We start from the raw sequence: 22110 nt of genomic DNA on the forward strand, positions 1-22110 counted from the left end.
CTGAACTGAGGAGGAAAGTTATAGACCTGCAACATTCTACCTATGAAATCCCATTGTAAAGAGTCAAAAGCTTTTTTGATGTCTACCTTTATCATGCATCTTGGGGAAATTCCTTTGTGTCCATATCCTTTGATCAGAGACTGTGTAAGCATAATATTCTCAAAAATATTTCTGCCAGCCACAAAAGCTCCTTGTTCCTTCCCCACAATAATAGGCAAATGAGGCTTAAGTCTGTCACATAAGATCTTACTCACTGTCTTGTAAAAGACAGTGCAGCAAGCAATTGGTCTATAGTCCATAACAGAGGTAACCACTGGTTTCTTAGGGATGAGTGCTAAGAGAGTAGTATTAGCCTGCTTAGACATTACTCCAGTTTTAAAGTAAGCCTGGACAGCAGCACAAAACTCCCTCTTCACATGATTCCAAGATTTTTTGAAAAATTGGGAAGAAAATCCATCTTGGCCAGGGCTTTTATTAGAAGCAATTGAGAACAAAGCTTTCCTTATCTCCATTTCCTCAACAGGCCTACAAAGAGAATCCCACTCAGTGTCCTGGATTTTAGGCCCCTCCAAAGCTTCAGGTGGAAAATCAGCAGTGGCCGTGGGTGTGCCAAGCAACCATTGATAGTAATCCACAAAAGCATTGTTTACAGCCTCCATCCCTTCCCTTAAGAGACCATCCTTATCTTTGATCTTGCCTATAATACTCTGATGCTTCCTGATTGCAATTTTTGCATAAAAATAGCTGTTTGCAGCATCATTGTAATTAATATCATGAATCTTAGCCCTTTGAATGAGACTGCTTCTCTCAGTTTTCCTCAGCTGCCAATATGTTTCCAATAAATTCTTTTCCTGAATGAGTAATTGGATATCCAATGGTTGCAGTTGGACCTGTTTCTGGCAGACCTCCAAAGACTCCCTAGCCTGTTTAACTTTGGTTGCTAGATCAGAAAAATTACTTTTATGCAAACCAATAAGCTTTTGCCTAACATTTTTGAGTTTAGCAAACAGAATAAACATGGCATTCCCTTTGGTAGGGATCTGCCAAGCCTCAGTAACAAGAATATCATAATCCTGATGCGCCTCCCAGCAATTGAGATAACTAAATCTCCTTCTTATTTGGTAACTCTCTTTGATTTGGACCAATAAAGGAGAGTGGTCAGAGATTCCAGGAGGCAACACAGTCACCTGAGTATGAGGGAAAGCCACCAACCACGAAGCATTGGTGAGAACCCTGTCAAGTTTAGACCAAACTCTAGTCCCCACATCCTGTTTATTGGTCCAAGTGTGTTCACAACCATAGCCCTGAAGATCATCCAAGTTGCAATCCAATAAACATTGATTGAAAGCCATAATTTCAGAAAAGGAAGGAGGGTGTGGACCAATTCTTTCCTCCATGGCTCTCACAATGTTAAAATCCCCTAAGACAACCCAGTCATTAACCATAGTAGCCAGCTGCCTCAGCTCATCCCAAAGTTTCTCTCTAATGGCACCATCATTACTCCCATAAACAAAGGACACATGGACCACTTTATTAGAAACATGATGCAACAGCTCCAGATGTATCAGTTGATCATGGATTCTAGAAGAAAGTAGAGTAACCAATCTAGTGTCAAGGAACACCCAGATTCTCCCATTATAGTGATGAGAGTAGTTATTGATAATCCTATAAGAAGAAAATAACCTACTTATTGCAGCAGCATTATTCAATCTAACTCTAGTCTCCAATAGTTCAAAAACTTCAATTTTATTCATAGCCAAATAACCCCTAACTTCCTGCTGCTTTATTGGGTCATTAAACCCTCTAATGTTCCAAGATGATATAATCATTTACCAGGGTCAGAAGGTGGTTCCTTCTCCTGTAGAACTTCCCCTACTAACTCAGTCTCCATATTATCCTCATTTTGCAGAATGGCGTAATTATTTTGCAAAGAAATTTCTGAGTCAGACTCTGTCATAGCAGTCCTGCATTCTCCCTGTGGCATCTTACCCACATCCCTGTTGACAGTTCTCATTTGACCTGGTACAGTGCGTCCTGAGCCTACCTCTGTATCATTAGATGGAGAGACCTCCTCAGAGACAGCAGAATGTGAACCTAGTCCTAGACATTCTGAGTTCGTATTCTCTGTCTCTAAAGCTGCCACTACTACAGATACAGGCTATAACAACGGTCAAAAACCGTTGTTATATAAAAAAGCGGACGTTGTTAAAGCGTCCGTTGTAGAAGGTTTTAACAACGGTTGGTTTACTTAAGGAAACCGTTGTTAAAACTATTAACCACGGTTTTATGTATAAAAACCCGTTGTGGAAAGTGTGACTCAATTTTGGGGGGAAAGTTATAACAACGGGTTGTAATATACAAAACCGTTGTTATAACTAAAGACAACGGGTTGTTTTAAAATAACCGTTGTTGTTTGTTCTTAAAAAATAAAAAAAAAAAAAAATTAAATATTACTAGATGCATGCATAATTACGGCCTGTTAGAATTCCAATGCATGCATTATTACTGACATTCACTGTACATATGAACGGATAATATGGAATGAGAAGGGTTAGTAATAGGATTTGAAGCAGCATTATTGAGAGAGATGATGATGATTATGGCACAACTTCCTAACATATATATTAATTAAAAAGCAATTAACTCAACCCACACATTGCTTAGTATAAATACATTGCATATCTCAACTAACATTTCCATTATCTCATATATTCATCTCCAAACTCTAACTGTTAAAACAAACTCTACTTAATCTTTCAAATCAAACTCAAAAAACTCTAAGAAAATGAATGATTTCATCCTAAAGACTCTTACCATGATCGAGAACAACAACAACTTCATCCGCCGGTTCCTCCATATTGAGGAAAGTTTCAGGAGCTACCTTGCGGAAGCTCGATCCGCACCAAGCACGCCAAAGAAGATGGCTTGACGGGAGCGAGCGATTGCGGCTATATGACGATATAGCAAGCTGCTGAACGGAACCTCCAAATAGCCAAGGAGGAGAGGATGGATACGATAGAGCACAATAAGATCCTCCATGAAAATATAAGAATTGCATTTTTACATATGTAATTTTTTTTTTTAATTTATGTATTTATAAATATATATATATATATATATATATTAATTATGTTTATCTTACTTCTTCATCTTGCTTCTTCATTGTTTTAGTAACTAATTATGCGAACAATACTTAAACAAATAACATAATGGTCGATAAAAACACATATATGCAAAAGAAATAAATAGAAAAAGAAAATAATGACGATGACAGTGACGGCGAGATTTTACGATAAATACAGAACGTAATAGACGATGAAATCACAATGACGGCGAGAAGATAAAGCGACGATGAGAAAGAGAGAAATAGAGAAAGAGAGAAAGAGAGTGTGTATGTGTTTTGTGTTTGTTTGTCTCTTTGTGTTTGTGTTTGTGTATTAAGGGTTGTGTTTTGTGGTGCAGAGACTTCTGTTTGTGTGGTTTATAGTATGGAAGGTATTGACAACGGTTATTAAACAACAACCGTTGTGAAATAAGTTTTAACAACGGTTGTAAAAAACACCCGTTGTTAAATATGTTTTAACAACGGGTTTCAAAAGTAACCGTTGTGATTACTTTTCACTAACTTTGCGCCAATTTTGCGCCAAATTATTAACAACGGTTCCGCATGTGTGACCCGTTGTTAAAAATAATAACAACGGTTTTTATAACTATACCCGTTGTAATTGATTTTAGTAAAATTCGCGCCATACATTCTACAACGTCTATTGTGATTTTCGTGAATAATCGTTGTTAAAGGGGCGTTGTAGTTGCCTAAATTTGTAGTAGTGTGCCTCATCCCCTAACTTAGGAGGACTATGGCCTGGCACAGTACTTCCTGAGTCCTGAGAAACTGATACAGTGGGTGTGGTGCCACCAGATGGTTTTTTTGGTCTATAAACCATGTTCCCATTCTTAGCTCTGGCTTCTTCAAGATTGTTATTGATCTTTGTGAACTTACATTTCTCTTGTACATGTCCCAGCTTCTTGCAGCAATGACAATAATGTGGCAACCACTCGTATATGATTCTCTGAGTTGTTTCCCGAATGAAGCTGCACAGAAGTTGGCAAGTCCTCTGATACATCCACTTCCACCAACACACGAGCAAATGAGAGTTTAGATTTAAAAGTGGTAGGCAAATCAGCAAACAGTGGCTTCCCAGCAATACTAGCCAGCTTACTTAACACTTTTTCAGACCACATGAAGGGGTCCAAATCAGGGAAAAGTATCCAAGCAGGAACAATAGACACAGAATCCATTTCTTTGGAGAAAGTAGGTGTCCATTGCTTCAGCACCAAAGTGCTCGTCCCCATATTCCAAGGTCCTCCCTTCAATATTTCATTCATATCATCTGCTGAAAAAAACCGAAAGCTGTACCATCCTTTCTTATAGTATTGTACTATAGGTCTGGTTACATTCTTCCAGTATTTCAGAACATATTCATCCACCTCCTTGATCTTAGGTTTGGAACCCATAAAATTTCCCATCAGAGTATTTTGCCAGAACTTAATTTCGTCCTCAACATCTTCCTCCTCAACCACTACAACCCTAGAATCCGCAGATTTATCACAAAAATGAAGGGTCATTCCAGGTTTAGGTTTTGCCACTGTACTCCAGGTTTTAGTGATTCCAATTCCAATTCCAATTCCTAGTTTTTATCTAGATTAATGATTCATATGTTTTACACATATGTAATTTATCTTTTTAAAGGTTTGTAGAAGTGATATTGAAGGCTAGCATATGTGGATTCGGATTCGTAACAAGGTAACTTCGACGTTACTCGGTATTACATCGATTTAATTGTTGTAGTTGTATGTATTATTGGATTTTTAATGTTTTATGATGATTTATTGATACATATGATTTTCGAAACCTTTAATTTCTGATCTTTTAATATCCATAATTTATTTTTACTATGTATAATTTTATTTTGTCAATAGGGTATTTATTTTGGTTGATTTACATGTTTTATGATCAAATCGATTGTTTTGATATTAGGGTTTTAATAATTCGTTTTTATAATTTAAACTGATGTAAATTATTTTTCTGGAATTAAGAGTTTATTTTAAGATACCATGAATTTTCGTGGTAATTGTTTTGAAGCTTTATAATGTTTACATATGTTTAAAATTATGCCTTGCCTTAAAATATTTACTAAAAGTGGATTTATGAACTGAAACATTATGGGTGACGTTTTCTGACAGTTTTTAGAAATGAATTTTTAGACCCTGATACTTTCGTAATTTAAAGTTGGTCAAAAAATAAAAGTTGTAGCTAAAAGTTACAGGAAACCACGAAAATTGGCCTTGCGTCATTTCGATTTTTCTATAATTAATTGTGAATTTTACAATACTGCTGTTTAGTTTTATAAACTAATCTAGAACTCCGTCTCATTAAAGCCTAAGTAATAAGTCTTTACTAAAGTACCTTAAGTCAAAGGGTGGTCTTTAAAGTTTAATTTCAGTAACTTAATTTATTTAAAGTCCTTAAATATATTTTATACTTTTGGATTTAAGTTTAAGTTTTCTAATTCGAAGAAAATAAAAGTGTAGTTCACTTACGAACCATATGAATAATATACTATCCTTGGGATATTTTTAAGTTTGGAATAATTAAAGTAAGGGTATTGAATAATAAACTAAGGCATACGGGTTCTTATACAACTATATGATTGGGTACCCTTGTGGGAGGTACAGATTATCGTAGAGTCATGTACATGTACTTAGATTGGGACTATGCACTGCGTGGTAAGACGAGTCCTATTATAGTTTGTTGTCTAGTGGTGGACTTGGAGTTGGTCACCTTTGCGTGACACTAGGTTCCTTAAACTAGTGTAGAATGTTACGGTATCAAGGAGTATAACCAAAATGAAAATCTAGCCTGAACTATATTATTTCCATTCTATCATTTGAGAATTTTTGCTTTTAAGCATGCAGCACGTTTATTTTAAGCGTGAGTTTGATAATTTATTTTTGTTACATATGTTTTGATATTTCAATCTAGTTTTGATATATTATTGCTTCTATAACATTTATATCATGTGATATGGCTGGGAGAACGTCGAGTTACTCCCCACTGATTGTGGCTGTTATGTTTATAACATGACATGTATTAGCTTTGCTGGAGATTTCTGTGTGAGCTAGCGAGTAGTTTGCAGATCCTACTCTGTTTTTTGCTTTCTTTTATGGTTTTTAGTTTTAGCTCTTTTGAGGAATTTTATTTTCGCCCTTTTTATAAAAGTGGCAATTGTTTAGACTTGACCATTTGTTTTTATTTTATCCTTGAAAATTTTATACATTCTCAATTTATAACAGATAGAACTTTTATCTTTGTGTATTTAATCCCCATTCGACAGTGTTTCCGCCACTGTTTTGCACTAGATTTTATAGGGGATTACAATTGGTATCAGAGCATCACTGCTCCCGACGCTCACACATTGATCTTTAGGAAAATGCCTAATAAATGATTTGACTAAATAAATGATTTAGTGAGAGATGGGTAGAAACCATAGGGACTTGAATGTTAGTTTATGTGTTCCTGTAAAATCAATGACTAGCATTGAATCTATGTTTTGTTTTTTATTTTCTCCGACAAAGAAGATGAAAGAAGGTGGACGTGAACGTTGTGTTTTTCCGGACCAGAACGCGATCATTATGGTGATATTGAACTCGCTCAACAACCTAGCTAATCGCTTGGAGAACTTGACGCCACAAGGAAGAGACAATGGCTGTTCCAGCCCAAATTCAGTTTTGCTCAAGCTACAGACCAGTTGGCCAAGAGAGGACTCAAGTTCCATAATGGTGCAGTACACCCAGAGTAATTACACTGTGGATCCGTCAGATGGAACGACCCAAGACTAGTGTGTTTGTTTTCTCTACAACGTGATGGAGTGATCCAACGAGCCATATTGCGTACTCTGGATGCCTGAAGATTCCTTCTCTGATCTCAGACTTTATTAGTCTACGATCATCATTCTTATTCCTTCAATCTTTTTCAGTCTTAGCTGATTCCTATGTCCTTATTATAAATTTTCATCTCCTATTCTGATGAATTAATCTTTCTTTGTGATTTCTCCACATTGGTATAAATTCTCTTGAGATTCATTGGTTAAACTAACTCTTTCTTGGAGAAATGTGATGGAAGTTAAGCAGGTTTGAGGTCTAGTGAAGCACTGTTACTTATGGTTTGAGGATAGTGAGTTTTACCCTTAATGTCTATCTGGTAAGAACTGTTATTTCTTGAGGATTAACTTGAATGGTGAGTAGTGGATTATGGAGTTAGAATTTTGGCGTAGTTAATTGTTTCGGATTATAGGTAATTTACATATTTTGGACTGGTGGTGATTAAGGCTTATAGTATCCATGTGTCATTTTTGGTTGATCTAGATTAATCTCAGTTTCTATTCTTATGTATTTAGATTGTTGAGTTCTGATGTAAGGTTATAACCTTGGAACATTTGGTTGGTGTGACTTAACTTTATTTGGGTTGTTTAGAGTCAACCTTAAGAATAAGGAGTGTTTTTGCCCAATTGTAATTTGAATTGATTATATTGATTTGAAGAATTAGGAACCTGAAATTGGGTATACGTATCATATCTTAATGTCTAAACCTTACTACTGGTATTTCTCGGAGGAATATTTTGGTCCGAATTACCTTAAAGGAAATTGTTGTTTGATGACCTTATATGATCGAAATTGTTGCTTGGTTGAGTTCTTAACCCCCTAGCTGTTGCAGTGTTATGAGTGGCAATTTAATGAACTTCTAAAAGACTTTGATGGACTTCTAAGAGAGCTTTATCTTCTTTAGATTGTACTTGTGGATGTTAGAGGCATTGTTGCTTTCAGTTCAGAGGAATTCTCATCAGAGCTTTGTTAGACGATGTTTTCTGTTTGGTGTTTCAAGGAGTCTTATGGATTTGATAACTTGAGGAATTTAGTTAGTCGGTTGGATGTTGAAGTACTTGATGGATTTTTACCATGATGTTTTGAGAGGATGATCAGTCATGTAAGGATTTGAGATGGAAGTTATATTAATCGATAATTTTGGAGGATGTACTCTAGGAAGTTTGGCAATTCTGAGCTTGACAACTTAGTTGCCTGAGTTTAATAACCTTGGTGTTGTTTTCGATGGAAATATAAAAAGCTTGGGTTCCATAGAGGAGTCGTACCAAGAATCTTGAGATCTTTAACCTCTTCTGTAATCCTTGAGAGAGCTTTGTAAAGCTCTTGAATATCTCATCCCCACTTCTTCACCTGAGTATCTGTTACTACCTTAACCTTGGCTTAAGTTTGAAATCTTTTACCTTTAACCTTTTTCCTCGAATATTTCTGTTTTATACATGGTTTGACTCCAAAGTTTTGATTATCTTGAAATTTTATGATTTCAAAGTGTTAAACTTCTATTTTCGTTTTACTCTTGGTTAATATCTAAATTTTGTCTTGTCTTGAAATGTTTTTAAAACTCGTTTGGAAATATACCGGAATTGTTTCAAATAAAGTTTTTAATGCATCAAAAAAAAACATTCAAATGTTATGTTGCATATACAAATTTGATTTCTCGTTAACCTTTTTCTTTGAGAAATTCCATTTTACACAAAATATTTTGACTTTTATAAAAATATTTTGATTATCTTGTAAATTTTGAATTATGACTAGCTTCAAAGTTTTGAACTTCTCTTTTTCTTTTAGTTTTGGGTTATCATTTAAATTTGGTTTTGTTTCGAAATGACTGAAATTCGTTTGAAAATACTTCCAAATTTTGTTTTTCAATACTTTGATGCCTTAAGAAACTTTCAAAAGTAGTGTTGTATTTTCAAAATTTGATTTGTTCAAAGGTTTTAAGTAAAATTGGCGCATTTACTTTTGAATTTCGACATTGGTGGATGCTAGGACTTGTCATTAAAGACTAATGACCGGTTCAGTACTTGTTGATGCATGGGTGTAAGATTTGATTTTTCAATTGTTGACTTACCCTTATCTTGGACGACAGAATCCTGGTTCGCGACAGTATTCCCTCGTTCCATGAGATGAGACAAGTGATTTTTAATAGTTCAATTTATTTCGTAATTTAAAGTATTGATACAGTTTCTGCGATTATAGCGATTCTGTTCGGTTTTAATTATGTTAAAAATACTAAATCAAATTATAAATTCACGAGATTTTAATATATGGCAGAGACATGGAGTATTAGGTTGTGTATAGATTTGTAGGTCTTCAATCATTATTTTAGATTTATGGTGTATTTTACAAGTTTGATGAAAACCGTTGTTAAATCTGTCAAATATGTTCGTCTGTTTGTAAAAATCATATCACCTGTTTTTGTTTTGAATTTGCAAAAGTGTAAAGAATAAACTCCTGTTATTTTAAAGTGTGGTATCTGCATAAAAAATTTCATAAGATCTAAACTTACGATTTGGTCAGAATAAATTATTTGTGAACAGCTCGCCTGTAAAACGCGTTTCTCACTTCTCTCAAAGATTCATTTTTAAAAGATATTTTGCTTTTGATACAGTAGCTAATCGTTTTCTCAAAGAAGCTTTATAATGTTTACTTATGTTTAAAATTATGCCTTGCCTTAAAATATTTTCTAAAAGTGGATTTATGAACTGAAACATTATGGGTGACGTTTTCTGACAGTTTTTAGAAATGATTTTTTAGACCCTGATACTTTCGTAATTTAAAGCTGGTCAAAAAATAAAAGTTGTAGGTAAAAGTTAATGGAAACCACGAAAATTGGCATTGCATCATTTCGATTTTTCTGTAATTAATTGTGAATTTTACAATACTGCTGTTTAGTTTTATAAACTAATGTAGAACTCCGTCTCATTAAAGCCTAAGTAATAAGTTTTTACTAAAGTACCTTAAGTCAAAGGGTGGTCTTTAAAGTTTAATTTCAGTAACTTAATTTATTTACAGTCCTTAAATATATTTTATACTTTTGGATTTAAGTTTAAGTTTTCTAATTCGAAGAAAATAAAAGTGTAGTTCACTTACGAACCATATGAATAATATACTATCCTTGGGATATTTTTAAGTTTGGAATAATTAAAGTAAGGGCATTGAATAATAAAATAAGGCATACGGGTTCTTATACAGCTATTTGATTGGGTACCCATGTGGGAGGTACAGATTATCGTAGAGTCATGTACATGTACTTAGATTGGGACTACGCACTGCGTGGTAAGACGAGTCCTATTATAGTTTGTTGTCTAGTGAGTGGACTTGGAGTTGGTCACCTTTGCGTGACACTGGGTTCCCGAAACTAGTGTAAGATGATGCGGTATCAAGGAGTATAGCCAAAGTGAAAATCTTGCCTGAACTATATTATTTCCATTCTATCATTTGAGAATTTTTTCTTTTAAGCATGCAGCACGTTTATTTTAAGCGTGAGTTTGATAATTTATTTTTGTTACATATGTTTTGATATTTCAATCTATTTTTGATATATAATTGCTTCTGTAATATTTATATCATGTGATATAGGTGGGAGAACGTCGAGTTACTCCCCACTGATTGTGGCTGTTATGTTTATAACATGACAGGTATTAGCTTTGCTGGGGATTTCTGTGTGAGCTAGCGAGTAGTTTGCAGATCCTACTCTGTTTTCTGCTTTCTTTTATGGTTTTTAGTTTTAGCTCTTTTGAGGAATTTTATTTTCGCCCTTTTTATAAAAGTGGCAATTGTTTAGACTTGACCATTTGTTTTTATTTTATCCTTGAGAATTTTATACATTCTCAATTTATAACAGATAGAACTTTTATCTTTGTGTATTTAATCTCATTCGACAGTGTTTCCGCCACTGTTTTGCACTAGGTTTTATAGGGGATTACAAAAACTTATGACAACATTGAACTACGAAGTTAAGAATAACTAACTATTTATACGGCTTAAATCTTTGCGAGAAATTGATATTTGTTTATCCTTTAGGTGGGGTAGAAATTTTTTGGGAATAATTTTATCAGAATAATATCTATTTAGCATTTAGTTTTTGTAAGTGTTTTACTTTGCTGGAGAGTATTTTGCAAAAGTTAAATTCTATATAATGGAATTTCGTCATGTTAGTTACATGAAGATTTCTACTTTACTTTTTCATTATTATACGTTTAGTTTACATGCATGATTCTAATATTTACGTTGTAGTATGGTTTTGGTTAGAGATTTTTTATAATAGAGAAAGTAAAACTTCCGCGTAGATTCTCGGTATTTGCAGGCTACGATATAAATAGTGTTGAAAAAATCTCATCTAAAAATCAAGTATTTTCTAAATTCTAAAGATACAAAGTTTACATTTACATTTATTTGACTCGATTATTAATTTGTAATAATTGTTTACAAGGGCGTCTTACAATAATTGAAGGCCCAGTGCCACAAGGAAAAATGAGGCCCCAAATATAAATGCACACGTATATTATATTTCGAGGTTCATATTGAATTTCATTAATAAAGCTTGTAATACGGTGACCAAAAGCGGAGGCCCGGTTCCTTGTTACTTTAAAAAAAATATAATAAAATGATCCGAATATAAGTAGATCAAATATATTTTAATATAATTATCCTAATATAAGTAAATTTAAATTACCAAATAGATAACAGACATTCATAATAATTTATGTTTCCCATGGTCTCATACATTTGTAGTTTGTATTCTCGCGTCAAAATTCAAGAAGCTAGCGGATAAATAAAGAATTTATTTGATTAAAGTGTTATGTTAAGATGATGCAGTGTAATCTTACGTAGTTAAACGATGTATAAACTACGGTTCCATCAAAATATAATCACTAAATAATCATTGGAGTGTGTATATAAATCATAAATGCCTCCACATACATTCAAGCGATCAATACATATAAAACAATTCATTGATCTATATATGTTACTATTTTTGTTTAATTAATTATTCTCTATAAGAATGTGAAGATCATTAGGTGGAGGAACTAACACGAGAATAACTTAAGTAGAATTTGGCGGTTTGGACAACTCAAAGTTTTTGTGTAGCAACGGAGCAACTCATCGTATTATTCATATGATGAATTGATGATCAGTTATAGACTCGATCGCACATTAGCCTAGATTTCAAATAAGAGTGACTTTTAAAGAGTCCTAATAATTTAGACTACTTATTACTCACGTCCTCAAGGGTGTACATATGTTATGATCATTAATTAATTGAATCAAAAGAACGCACATTATGTTTTGATCCATCATAATCTTGCTTGTGCACTACGGAAATTTATGCTTAGATTTTTATGTATTTAGGGGTACAATTTGAGATAGATGATCAAATATTATGCAGGCTTTGAAGGTTTTTAAAGTATATTGACCTTTCGTTGTATGCATATATTCTAATTTAAATCAAATGACTGATTGTTTTTCATTCTATGCAGGCTTCGAAGGTTTTTAAGGTATATTGACCTTTCGATATATGCATATAAATTACTAATTTAAATCAAATGATTAATTGTTTTTCTTTCTTTCTTTTAGCTCATTCAGATATATATACAAGAAGCTGAGATAGAGTTTTCATTATGTAGCAAGTAAGTGATAAAACTATTGAATACTCAATTATATTAAAGGTCGAATACTATTTTAACCTACACTATTCGACAACTTCACATAAATAAATATCCTTTCACAATTTCATCTACTAAAAAATTTCATTACTACCCGCATATAATTAGGAGCTAATAAGTTAAATGATTAAATAAAAAATGTTTGCCAAACTAACTGAAATGTAGCTTTTTTTTTTTTAATAAAATGACATAGAAGGACCTAATAAACTCCATATTTAATATTATAAATTGAAGGATTAGAAATAAAAAAATTTGGTAGCTTATTTCTCACATGGTACTCTTATTTTCATAAATAATTTATCTACCAAATACTTATAAAAAATTAACATAAATGAAATTTTGGTCAAATAGACTTAAACTTATTTCTTGAAAACATAGCCGAATATTAGATATTTCATGATCTCTGAACTTCCCCATATCAAATTAATTTCTTTTTGATGTTTTTTCTGTCCATGTTTAGGCCATGTTCTTGTAAACTTAAAGTCACTTAATTTAAGTTCACTTCACATCCTATAAGTTCAGTTCAATTCAGATCTTATAATTTCAGTTTAGTTCAGATCCTATAAGTTCAGGTCAATTCAGATCTTATAATTTCAGTTCAGTTTAGATCCTATAAGTTCAGTTCAGTTCAGTTTAGATCCTATTAGTTCAGTTCAGATCCTATACGTCACTTAATTTAAGTTCACTTCAGATCTTATAAGTTTAGTTTAGTTTAGTTCAGATCCTATAAGTTTAGTTCAGTTCAGTTCAGATCCTATAAGTTCAGTTTAGTTTCGATCCTATAAGTTCAGTTCAGTTTCAGATCCTATAAGTTCAGTTCAGTTCAGTTCAGTTCAATTCAGATCCTATAAGTTCAGTTCGGTTCAAATCAGATTAGTTTCAGTTCAAAAGAAGAAGGCCTTACTTGCTTTTGAGCCTATTGTTAAGAGTTTATTTCAAGTCCATTTTTTGAATTTTATAGACTTTATTAATAGAATAAATAGCTATTGGTTCAGAATAAATTTAAACAATTAGACATTGTTTTTTTCCTTTTGGTAAAACAATTATGCGAAACCTAATAAATAAACAATTGGTTCAAAGTAAATGTTAGCTTTCCACATAAGAATAAAAATTATTAGCTTTACAATAAGAAAAAACAATTTTGATCAAAAAGGAAAATCTATCACAAGTGTCCAATTATATCGCATTTGTCGTGGATACAGCGAATATAAATAAGGTTTTAGGTTCAAACTTAATTTTACATTCTACCAACCATGGGTAAAAATAATATTTGAATTATTTGAGAAAGGTATAGAACAAATGAGAATATAATATTTATATGGAACGAAACTATTTTAAGATCTCTACAAATTGTGGCGGTTATGGTTTTGAAAATTTTTACCCGTGGCAGGTTGTGCGACGACTAGATCCATGTAATTTTTCTATTAAATACGGGTATGAGAAGCCATACATCCATCATGTCCCCTCCCCTGTATAACATCGTTGCTTTTAGTAGTCGTTTTTTTTTTCATTATGCAAGACTTGGTAGAGTATTTTATCAGGTTAGATTTGGGAGCAAAATTCATTATCTTTTACGAATTCACACTAAATGTACTTCATCCTCTTCGCAATGATTTGTTGTACTCCCTTCGTTTTTGTATATATGACGTTTTTTGTTTTTCCAGCTGACCCATTGACTTTAATTTTTATAGAATATATTTGTTCAAAAATTATAAAAATGTTACCATTAATCATAATAGTTAGTCTTATATTTTAAGATATTAAAGAGAGACGTGAGTGTCTCGAAATATGAAAAAGTCATACTTAAAAAAAAGATGGACTATTGCTTTTGCACAATTGTCAATCCGGTAGTTCGTCCATGATTTTTGACATATTAATGGTCAAAGCTACAAAAGTTTGACCCTTAAGAAGCAAGGTGGAAGATGTCTAAGAAAGGAAGGGAGTATACATGATGAATTTTTTTAATGTAACTCATAATGGTTTGCTCTACCAAGTGTGGTATATGTGCCGATTATTTTTTTGAGGAACATTAACTTCGAAAGAGTATTATCTAACGGAATCTGTCTTATTATCAATCGCCTTGTAAAATTCATAGTAGAAGGTAAGATAATTACGGGGTCCAAAGTCAACAAAAGGTATTGGACCAGAGGATATTAATGACTTTCTCATATACAAAGATTTCTTTCGTTCTTAAGCGGAAACAATATACATTGAGGTAATGCTATGCTATGACAATAAACAAGAGTTAAGGAAGTTAAGGAAAATCAGTTAATCATGCTGGAATTTATGTGCCGAAACCGGTTTTAGTAATGGATATCTTTACGTTGAAGCGTCAAGAACAACATTATACGAGGGATTAAGGTTCTCATTCATGATAATGACCAAATGTATCAAGGTCACACAAAAGACATTGTTTACAAAGAAGTTTTCACAAATTTATCAAATAAGGTGTCACATTATATATTTTTCATGAAACTTTTAAGGACAACTAGTCTTAATTATAAATACTCAAATATTATTTCGGTTAAACTTAGATGGTGTGTGAGACAATAAGAACTGTTACTCTATAATTCAACTATATATATATATATATATATATATATATATATATATATATATATATATGTTATTAAGGGTTTATTTTTGTGAACTCCACCATGCTTATAGAGATAGCGTTTTGTATTTAATTAAAAACAGAATGAAAAAGCTAATTACATACTATAAGTATGTCACTAGATATAATACTACTGAATGGCAAATCTCTTATGCTTAAAACACTAATAAGTTATCGATCATCAGCGACACCCACCACGAGTTTTTTTCCATCAATGATTCAACAAAGTTGAACCTTTTTTATTAACTTAAAAATATATTTTAATAGATAATCCCAATTGGAGCCCCGTGCATCGCACGAGCTTTCCAACTAGTTCCCAATATATAAAAACAGAATTACTTTTTCAAATACGGATTATATGTAACATCCCCAATACACCCCCAATTACCAAGGAGCCTTCACCAGACCTTCCTTAGTAAGTAAGGGTGTTACCATCTCGCTTTCCCGAGGTAAGTATATCAAAAAACAATAACAGAATGTTTATAAAATGTATCTTTACTGTTACACAGCATGATAAAAAAAAACACTCTACAACTACGGTTGAGACTACTAGCATAAGCGTAAGCGTGATGACTCATTCCCGTCCATTTCCCGCAAGCAACATCCAATCCAACCTGCTAAATAACTGCTCATCATCCCCGAATGGATCACCACAGTTTTGAAAAAAAAACGGGGTCAGTCAATTGTATAACCAATTAACTTACTTAACGGAAACAAATAAACCAATACCATCAGACGATCTCCAACTCCAATAACAACTATCACTGACGACACACTAAAGTGTGTAGCCCTGCTAGGTTATCTATCGCAACAGATAACCCACACCGCCAGTGGCGGACCGCTGCCTTTCCCACCAAGTCCCCGCTCATCGCAACAAGCGATCTCAGCTCCTTATTGTGCACATCCCCCTTGTGACGGGAGTCACAAGGGGTGAACATGGGTATGGAACCATCTCCCGATATAGTTCCACAACAATCATCCAATCAACGATAACAACCAACCAATCTTCAACAATTCCAATCAACAATCACATGCCAACATAATCATGAACAATCAATTAAATTACACAACCAACTGAGTAGGAAACCCTACATTTGTGTAAACCATAGAACGCATCCTTCGTCATGTCACGCAAGACTCCTTATCGTATCCTTGAAGAACACCTGATGTCGATGATGGCGACGACCCCCGACTCGATGACCTCTTGCATAGACTGTCTACCTCCCCGGATTAATTCATGGCACGACAATAGATGGGTTGTGAGAGATGAGAGGTTAGAGAGAGTATTTGGTTAAGAAGTGACGGAAGAAATAAATGAAATGTTATAAGTCACAACCTCCGCGTAGTATAAACTATCACGCTGTCACGCCAGTACTCGGTCGAGTAAGCATCAACTCGACCGAATTCACCGCACTCGGTCGAGTTCCTCCTACTCGGCCGAGTGACCGCTACTTGACCGAGTTTCAGGTCTGTTCCTCGACTATACATATCTCTCTTATTCCATCTCTCACTAGGATCCTCCAAGGTCAAAGGGGTTGGTCAGCAAGCCGTTAAAACGGCGGGTATTACAGTCTTTCCCCCTTAAAGGAACTTCGTCCCAAAAGTTCATCCCATACGGCCAAGCACAACTATAAGGACCACTATCATATACAGACATATTTTCACATTCTAATCCACACCACTCCATACCCTCGCATTCCCAATGTACTAACTCGGAAAATAACACCCATACCAAAGGACAAAGTAAGACCGGAATTCTAACTTGAAAACGTACTAACTTGGAACGCAATATTCTCCTAATTTCAGAGTTGAATGCATGTAATTACCAACTTAATGCAAAATTTTAAAACATTAAAAGCAGTTATGTCCCGCGATATATTATCCACTCCTCATAAAGGAACTTCGTCCCTGAAGTTCACTCCCAAAACATTTGTGAACGTGAACAACATGGTAAACAATTAGATAGACACACGGCATGAATTTGATTACGAAGAATACACCAAATGCAACCAACAAATTGGAAAGCTTCAAGTAATAGACATCAACACCAACATTCCGTTTAATTTCTATGCAAACATAAGGACTAATATCCATACTACTTCTATGCAAAACATGTTGACGACACCACGACCTAGACTACGCATTAAGACCATCAGAACTATATAAAACAAAAATCCAACCTGGGGGCTCGGTTGAGTTGAAGCATTACTCGACCGAGTAGGAGCTACTCGGTCGAGTTGCCTTTACTCGATCGAGTTAGCATGTGGCAGACACTAATCAACCGAATTCCGTGCATACCATTTCCATGTACCTGCAAACCAACACGGCTAAACATGGATATATAAGGGAAAGATTCACATCAATCGTAACGTAACCTAAAGGAAAATAAGTCTTGGCTTTATGGCCATAGTACATAACCACGCGCAAAGTAGCAAATGAAACAACAACTAGTATCCAAGTACCAACTAAGTCCAACATAACATAAAACAATCACAAACTAACTCATCAAAAGTCCGTAGATGCATTCTCATCCATCATGTCATCTCCTCCTGCTCATGAGGTTCTGGCACCGCCACTTGTCAATCGCCCCTCCTCGTCCAGCTGGCTCCCATAGTTAGTTCCCCATGGTCCCGCGAGGCAGCCGTACTCGTAACTAGTTGGGGCTCTCCACGCCGCACGATCTATCCCATAGCTATGGAATATCCCGGAGTCATCCCCTGGTCTCCTACACCATATGGGCTCAGCAAGGTCAGTCCCTATCCCCTGCTGATGAGCCATCTCATACATGTTTCTCAACACCAGTGTGGTGGAGATCCGATCCGTGAGCCCACTAACCTACATCTTAGGGTCATAAGCTGAAGGATATGGCGAGTACTGGTGCTGGGAGAAATCTGGTGCAAAGGAAAGTGTATCGCCCCCCACATCCCAGACTGCTCTAGCTTTACGTGCCTCACGGGGAGCGGCCCCCTGGCGACTAGTACCTAGCCCTGGCTCGGGTAAGTCCATAAGAATCCCCTCAGGAATAAGGTATTATTGGGGCTCGGTGTAGGCTCTCCACTCTCTGGGTCCACCTCTGCTAAATGATCTATGACAGGAAGGTGCTATGCGGCGGGTAGTCTCATCCACATGATACCCCTCACCCTCCAAGCTAAAGTCTCATCGTCCAAAGTCCTCAACCACTTATGGGGAATGAAGTATTCCCGGTCCATGACAGGTGCACCTACTAATGCAGCTGAAGGAGGCTCTTCCGGAGCAACAAAATTGGTCAATTTCTGGGTAAGCCGGGTCACGATAGCCCCACAGCTAAGGTGTCGAGTTGAAGAGCTAGCCATGAGAGCTAGACTAGCACACACAATACTCGGAGCACTATAACACCAACGTTCCTCTAGAAGACGGTTCAGATAAGACATTAGGAGCATCAACTCATGTGAGTTCAGTTTACTCACATACTTCCGGCCATAAAAAAAGACAAGTTAACATCCTCAGGAATATGAGGATAGACACATGCTGCACATCATTAATTATCATAGCATTGGAGCTAGGGACAGGTCGTCCGGTGATATAAGGAAGGTAAGTAATAGCTCCACAATCCGACGCCACATCTCTATAATGCTCATCTTGCGTCTTTTCCAAACCCAAATGTCCCGCCAACTCATCGAGGGTAAGAGTGAAATCAGTGTTCATGAGATGAAAGCTTATGGTTTCCTTCACGTCATCATACTTATAGGAACTCATGAACTCAAGAGTTAGGAAGGGGTAGGACTTCTTTCGGAGATAGTATAGACCGTCAAAACCCAGAATTTCGAACATATGCCTAACATCATCCTCGATTCCCAGATCCTTAAGAAGACTAGGGCCAACACAACGAGTAGGTTTCATTATGTGACTCACCAATGATACAAAAGCAGAGTGATGGTTCTAATCAGGAAATTTTACCATCGGATATTGTGCCACTGAAGGGACGATCGATTCAAAACTAGTCTCCCCTTGCTCGGCTACTACCGCAGCCCGAGTCTTCTTCTTGGGAGGTGCTCGAGTTTTCGGCATACTGCAAGGATATAAATTTTTCAACAAAGGTTTTCAAAATCACAAGAGTACCAAGGGTGAAAATTTCAGATTTTGAATCGGTTTTAAGACGGAGTTTAGAACGGATTTCCCTTGTTCAAATTACCAAGTTCGGCCACCAACAACAAAACATTACCACAAATAGATCATTTATGAACACCCTATTAGGAATAAAATTTATAAAATTTCAAAAGATTTTACGCCGAAACTCTAAAATTTTCGGTCCAAATATGAGGATTTTGGGATTGAAATCGACGATTTCAGTGCTGTTAACAAGATATGAAACCAAGTTGAACACTTATAAAGCTTTTACAACAAAATTATAGAGCTTAGGGATCGAATTTCAGTTTTAAAACTTACCAAAAACTTTCAATTAGAGAAAGGGAGCATTGAAACACATTACCTTGAGTTGAAAGGAAGGATCAATTGAGGAATTGACAAGCAAAGAGGAGGAATTACTAGCACCCAAAAGCACTTAGATTTGCTTAGAGAGAGATTATGAGAGGATTGAAGGAGATATTTATGAAATAGGGTTATAAATAAGAAGAGAAGTTAGGGTTTTAAAACCCCACATAGCATACGCGGAACCAGTCGAAGAGAGCGGACTCGATCGAGTTCTGAACCTACTCGGTCGAGTTACTCCAACTTGGTCGAGTCACTTGGTCACTCAGTTGAGTAGCTATTTGTTAGGTTCATATACCTATTATTAGACTCCTCTAATAGTGAACTAATTAACTCATTAATTATTTGTTCTTTATATCAAGTGCATGCATAACAAAATAAGAGATTTATAAGAAAAACAATATCCCTTACATTGGTTGTTGGTTCGAAAATATGGGCACAAGTAAGGTCACCTTCCTTCACTTGTTATTGAGCTTAATATGATGGATGATCCTCCTAAGACTCCAAGTATAGAAGACACTCCAATAAGTTGCACCCAAGATTAATCCCAAAAATTCCTACTAATATTAACTAGATATGTAGTAGAATATTTTTAGTATTACTACCTCTAGTAATAGTTGAAGAGTATTAGTATTTGAGAGAGTTTTAGCAATTTTTATATGAGGGAAAATACAAGTGAAAGCAAGTAAGTAGCAAGAGAGAAAAATGAACAACAGATCCCTCCTTTTAAAGAGCCAAAACCGGTTGCTCTATTTTCATCGGGAGGAATTTTTCTCTTATTTTACTTATAGCTCTAGTGTAGGTAGGATAGTGTAAGATGTAGCATGATTAAAGTCCATATGACAAGTCATTATCATACTCTAACCAAAATAAACAAAAGACAAAAGGAGCAACTTTTGTCCTCTTATTTGGCCGGAAATATAGACCCATTTTGGTCCATTTTTGCCTTTTGTCATTGGTCCCACAAATGCTTATAAGTCATATGTTTAACTATCTTCAATAATTAATTATTAATGTAATCATTTATCACTTAAATATTACAGTTAATAATATAATATACTCTCCACTTTTTGAGTAGTATACTACCATTATATCAACATATAATGGGTCCTATAATTACTAGTTAGTTAAAATTACAACTTCTTATAACTTTAAGTAACTAATTACCTCTACCTCAAACCTTATATAATAACTCAACTAATTTAGTAATTTAATACTTAATTACTAAATTAAATCTTATTTAATCACATTACAATAAGACGTAAAATCGCACTCCCATAATTACGAAATTAATCAATATGTATCGCATACAATTAATTAAATATCTATTTGGGCCTCATCATATAGGTGTTACCTAAAGGGATCAACTGATCACCACCGTCACACGACAGTAATGTCAAACTCTAGTTAGCCAATCATTACCGATTAATGACGATCAGTTGACTATATACAGAATCATCCCTCACGTATTCTTAGTATGAGATTTAATTTTGATATTAAATCATGTGATCGCACTATTGTTGAGGACACATTTTCCAACAATCTCCCACTTGTCCGAGACAAGTGTGCGTTACCAATTCTCTTTTCCTATTTTAAGTCCCACTCAATGCAAGGTGTCTTGCAGGTCGTACTTACACTTTATCATATCTTGAGTGGTTTCCTCGATCTGGAGAGTAACTGTCTGACCGGAATTATCTGCCATAGATACCTTCCGAGCGAGGCCACGCATTTCCAGTTAACTACTCCTCGAATGGCCTTGAGATTTCAAACAACCCTGACAAGGGGTGGACAATTCCTATCGCACAATTCCCGTTGTTCAGCCACAGTTCATCATAACCTAAAATATACCCAGTTTGACCTCATTTACGAAGTCGTAAAGTATAAATCAAAGCTAATAAAAAATTGTGCCAACTTGGGCGAATAGTCTCTAGTCAGAAGAATTGACTCATAAGAATACTATAGTAGCTCTTGCCACGACCAGGCTTTATGAATTACCAGAACTCTATAAGCGGTCACTGCCCGACAGAGTGTTCCATACAGTCTGTCTTTGTGATCGAGTAGTCATCCCATATGACTCTATGGCACTTGAACTTGCCATCAATCGCATCACACTCTAGTCACTTCCAGACGTCACCTCATTCAAGTAACTAGGGGCGAATACCATGTTAATCCAGTTCACTTTAATGGGGTTCAATTTGTCTCTACAACCCATTTGGATAGAACAAGGTTATAAATAAACGAGTTTGTATAAATAAACTCAAACGACAAATGCGATTTTATCATATATGAACCAAAAACTCACATTTTTCATTTCATATCTTATAATCTAATACAAATTTGGCATACGCCTTAGACCCATGGATACAACATGATGGTCATGCTTTGTTTGCGATAAAGGTTTGGTCAATGGATCAGCTATGT

General features: G+C 35.1%; 1 protein-coding gene across 1 annotated transcript; it reads right to left on the reverse strand.

The window, feature by feature from the left end:
• Window positions 1–3996: 3996 nt before the first annotated feature.
• On the reverse strand, window positions 3997–4626 carry LOC141630664 (uncharacterized). The gene has a single exon (XM_074443438.1). The coding sequence runs from the start codon at window positions 4624–4626 to the stop codon at window positions 3997–3999; it is 630 nt and encodes a 209-aa protein (XP_074299539.1).
• Window positions 4627–22110: the final 17484 nt, after the last annotated feature.

The sequence above is a fragment of the Silene latifolia genome, chromosome Y, assembly GCF_048544455.1.
Source record: "Silene latifolia isolate original U9 population chromosome Y, ASM4854445v1, whole genome shotgun sequence".
Lineage (NCBI taxonomy): Eukaryota > Viridiplantae > Streptophyta > Magnoliopsida > Caryophyllales > Caryophyllaceae > Silene > Silene latifolia.

Bases quoted from the DNA above. Each gene is read 5' to 3' on its own strand.
- LOC141630664 (XM_074443438.1), bottom strand. From the start codon at position 4,626: ATGACCCTTCATTTTTGTGATAAATCTGCGGATTCTAGGGTTGTAGTG.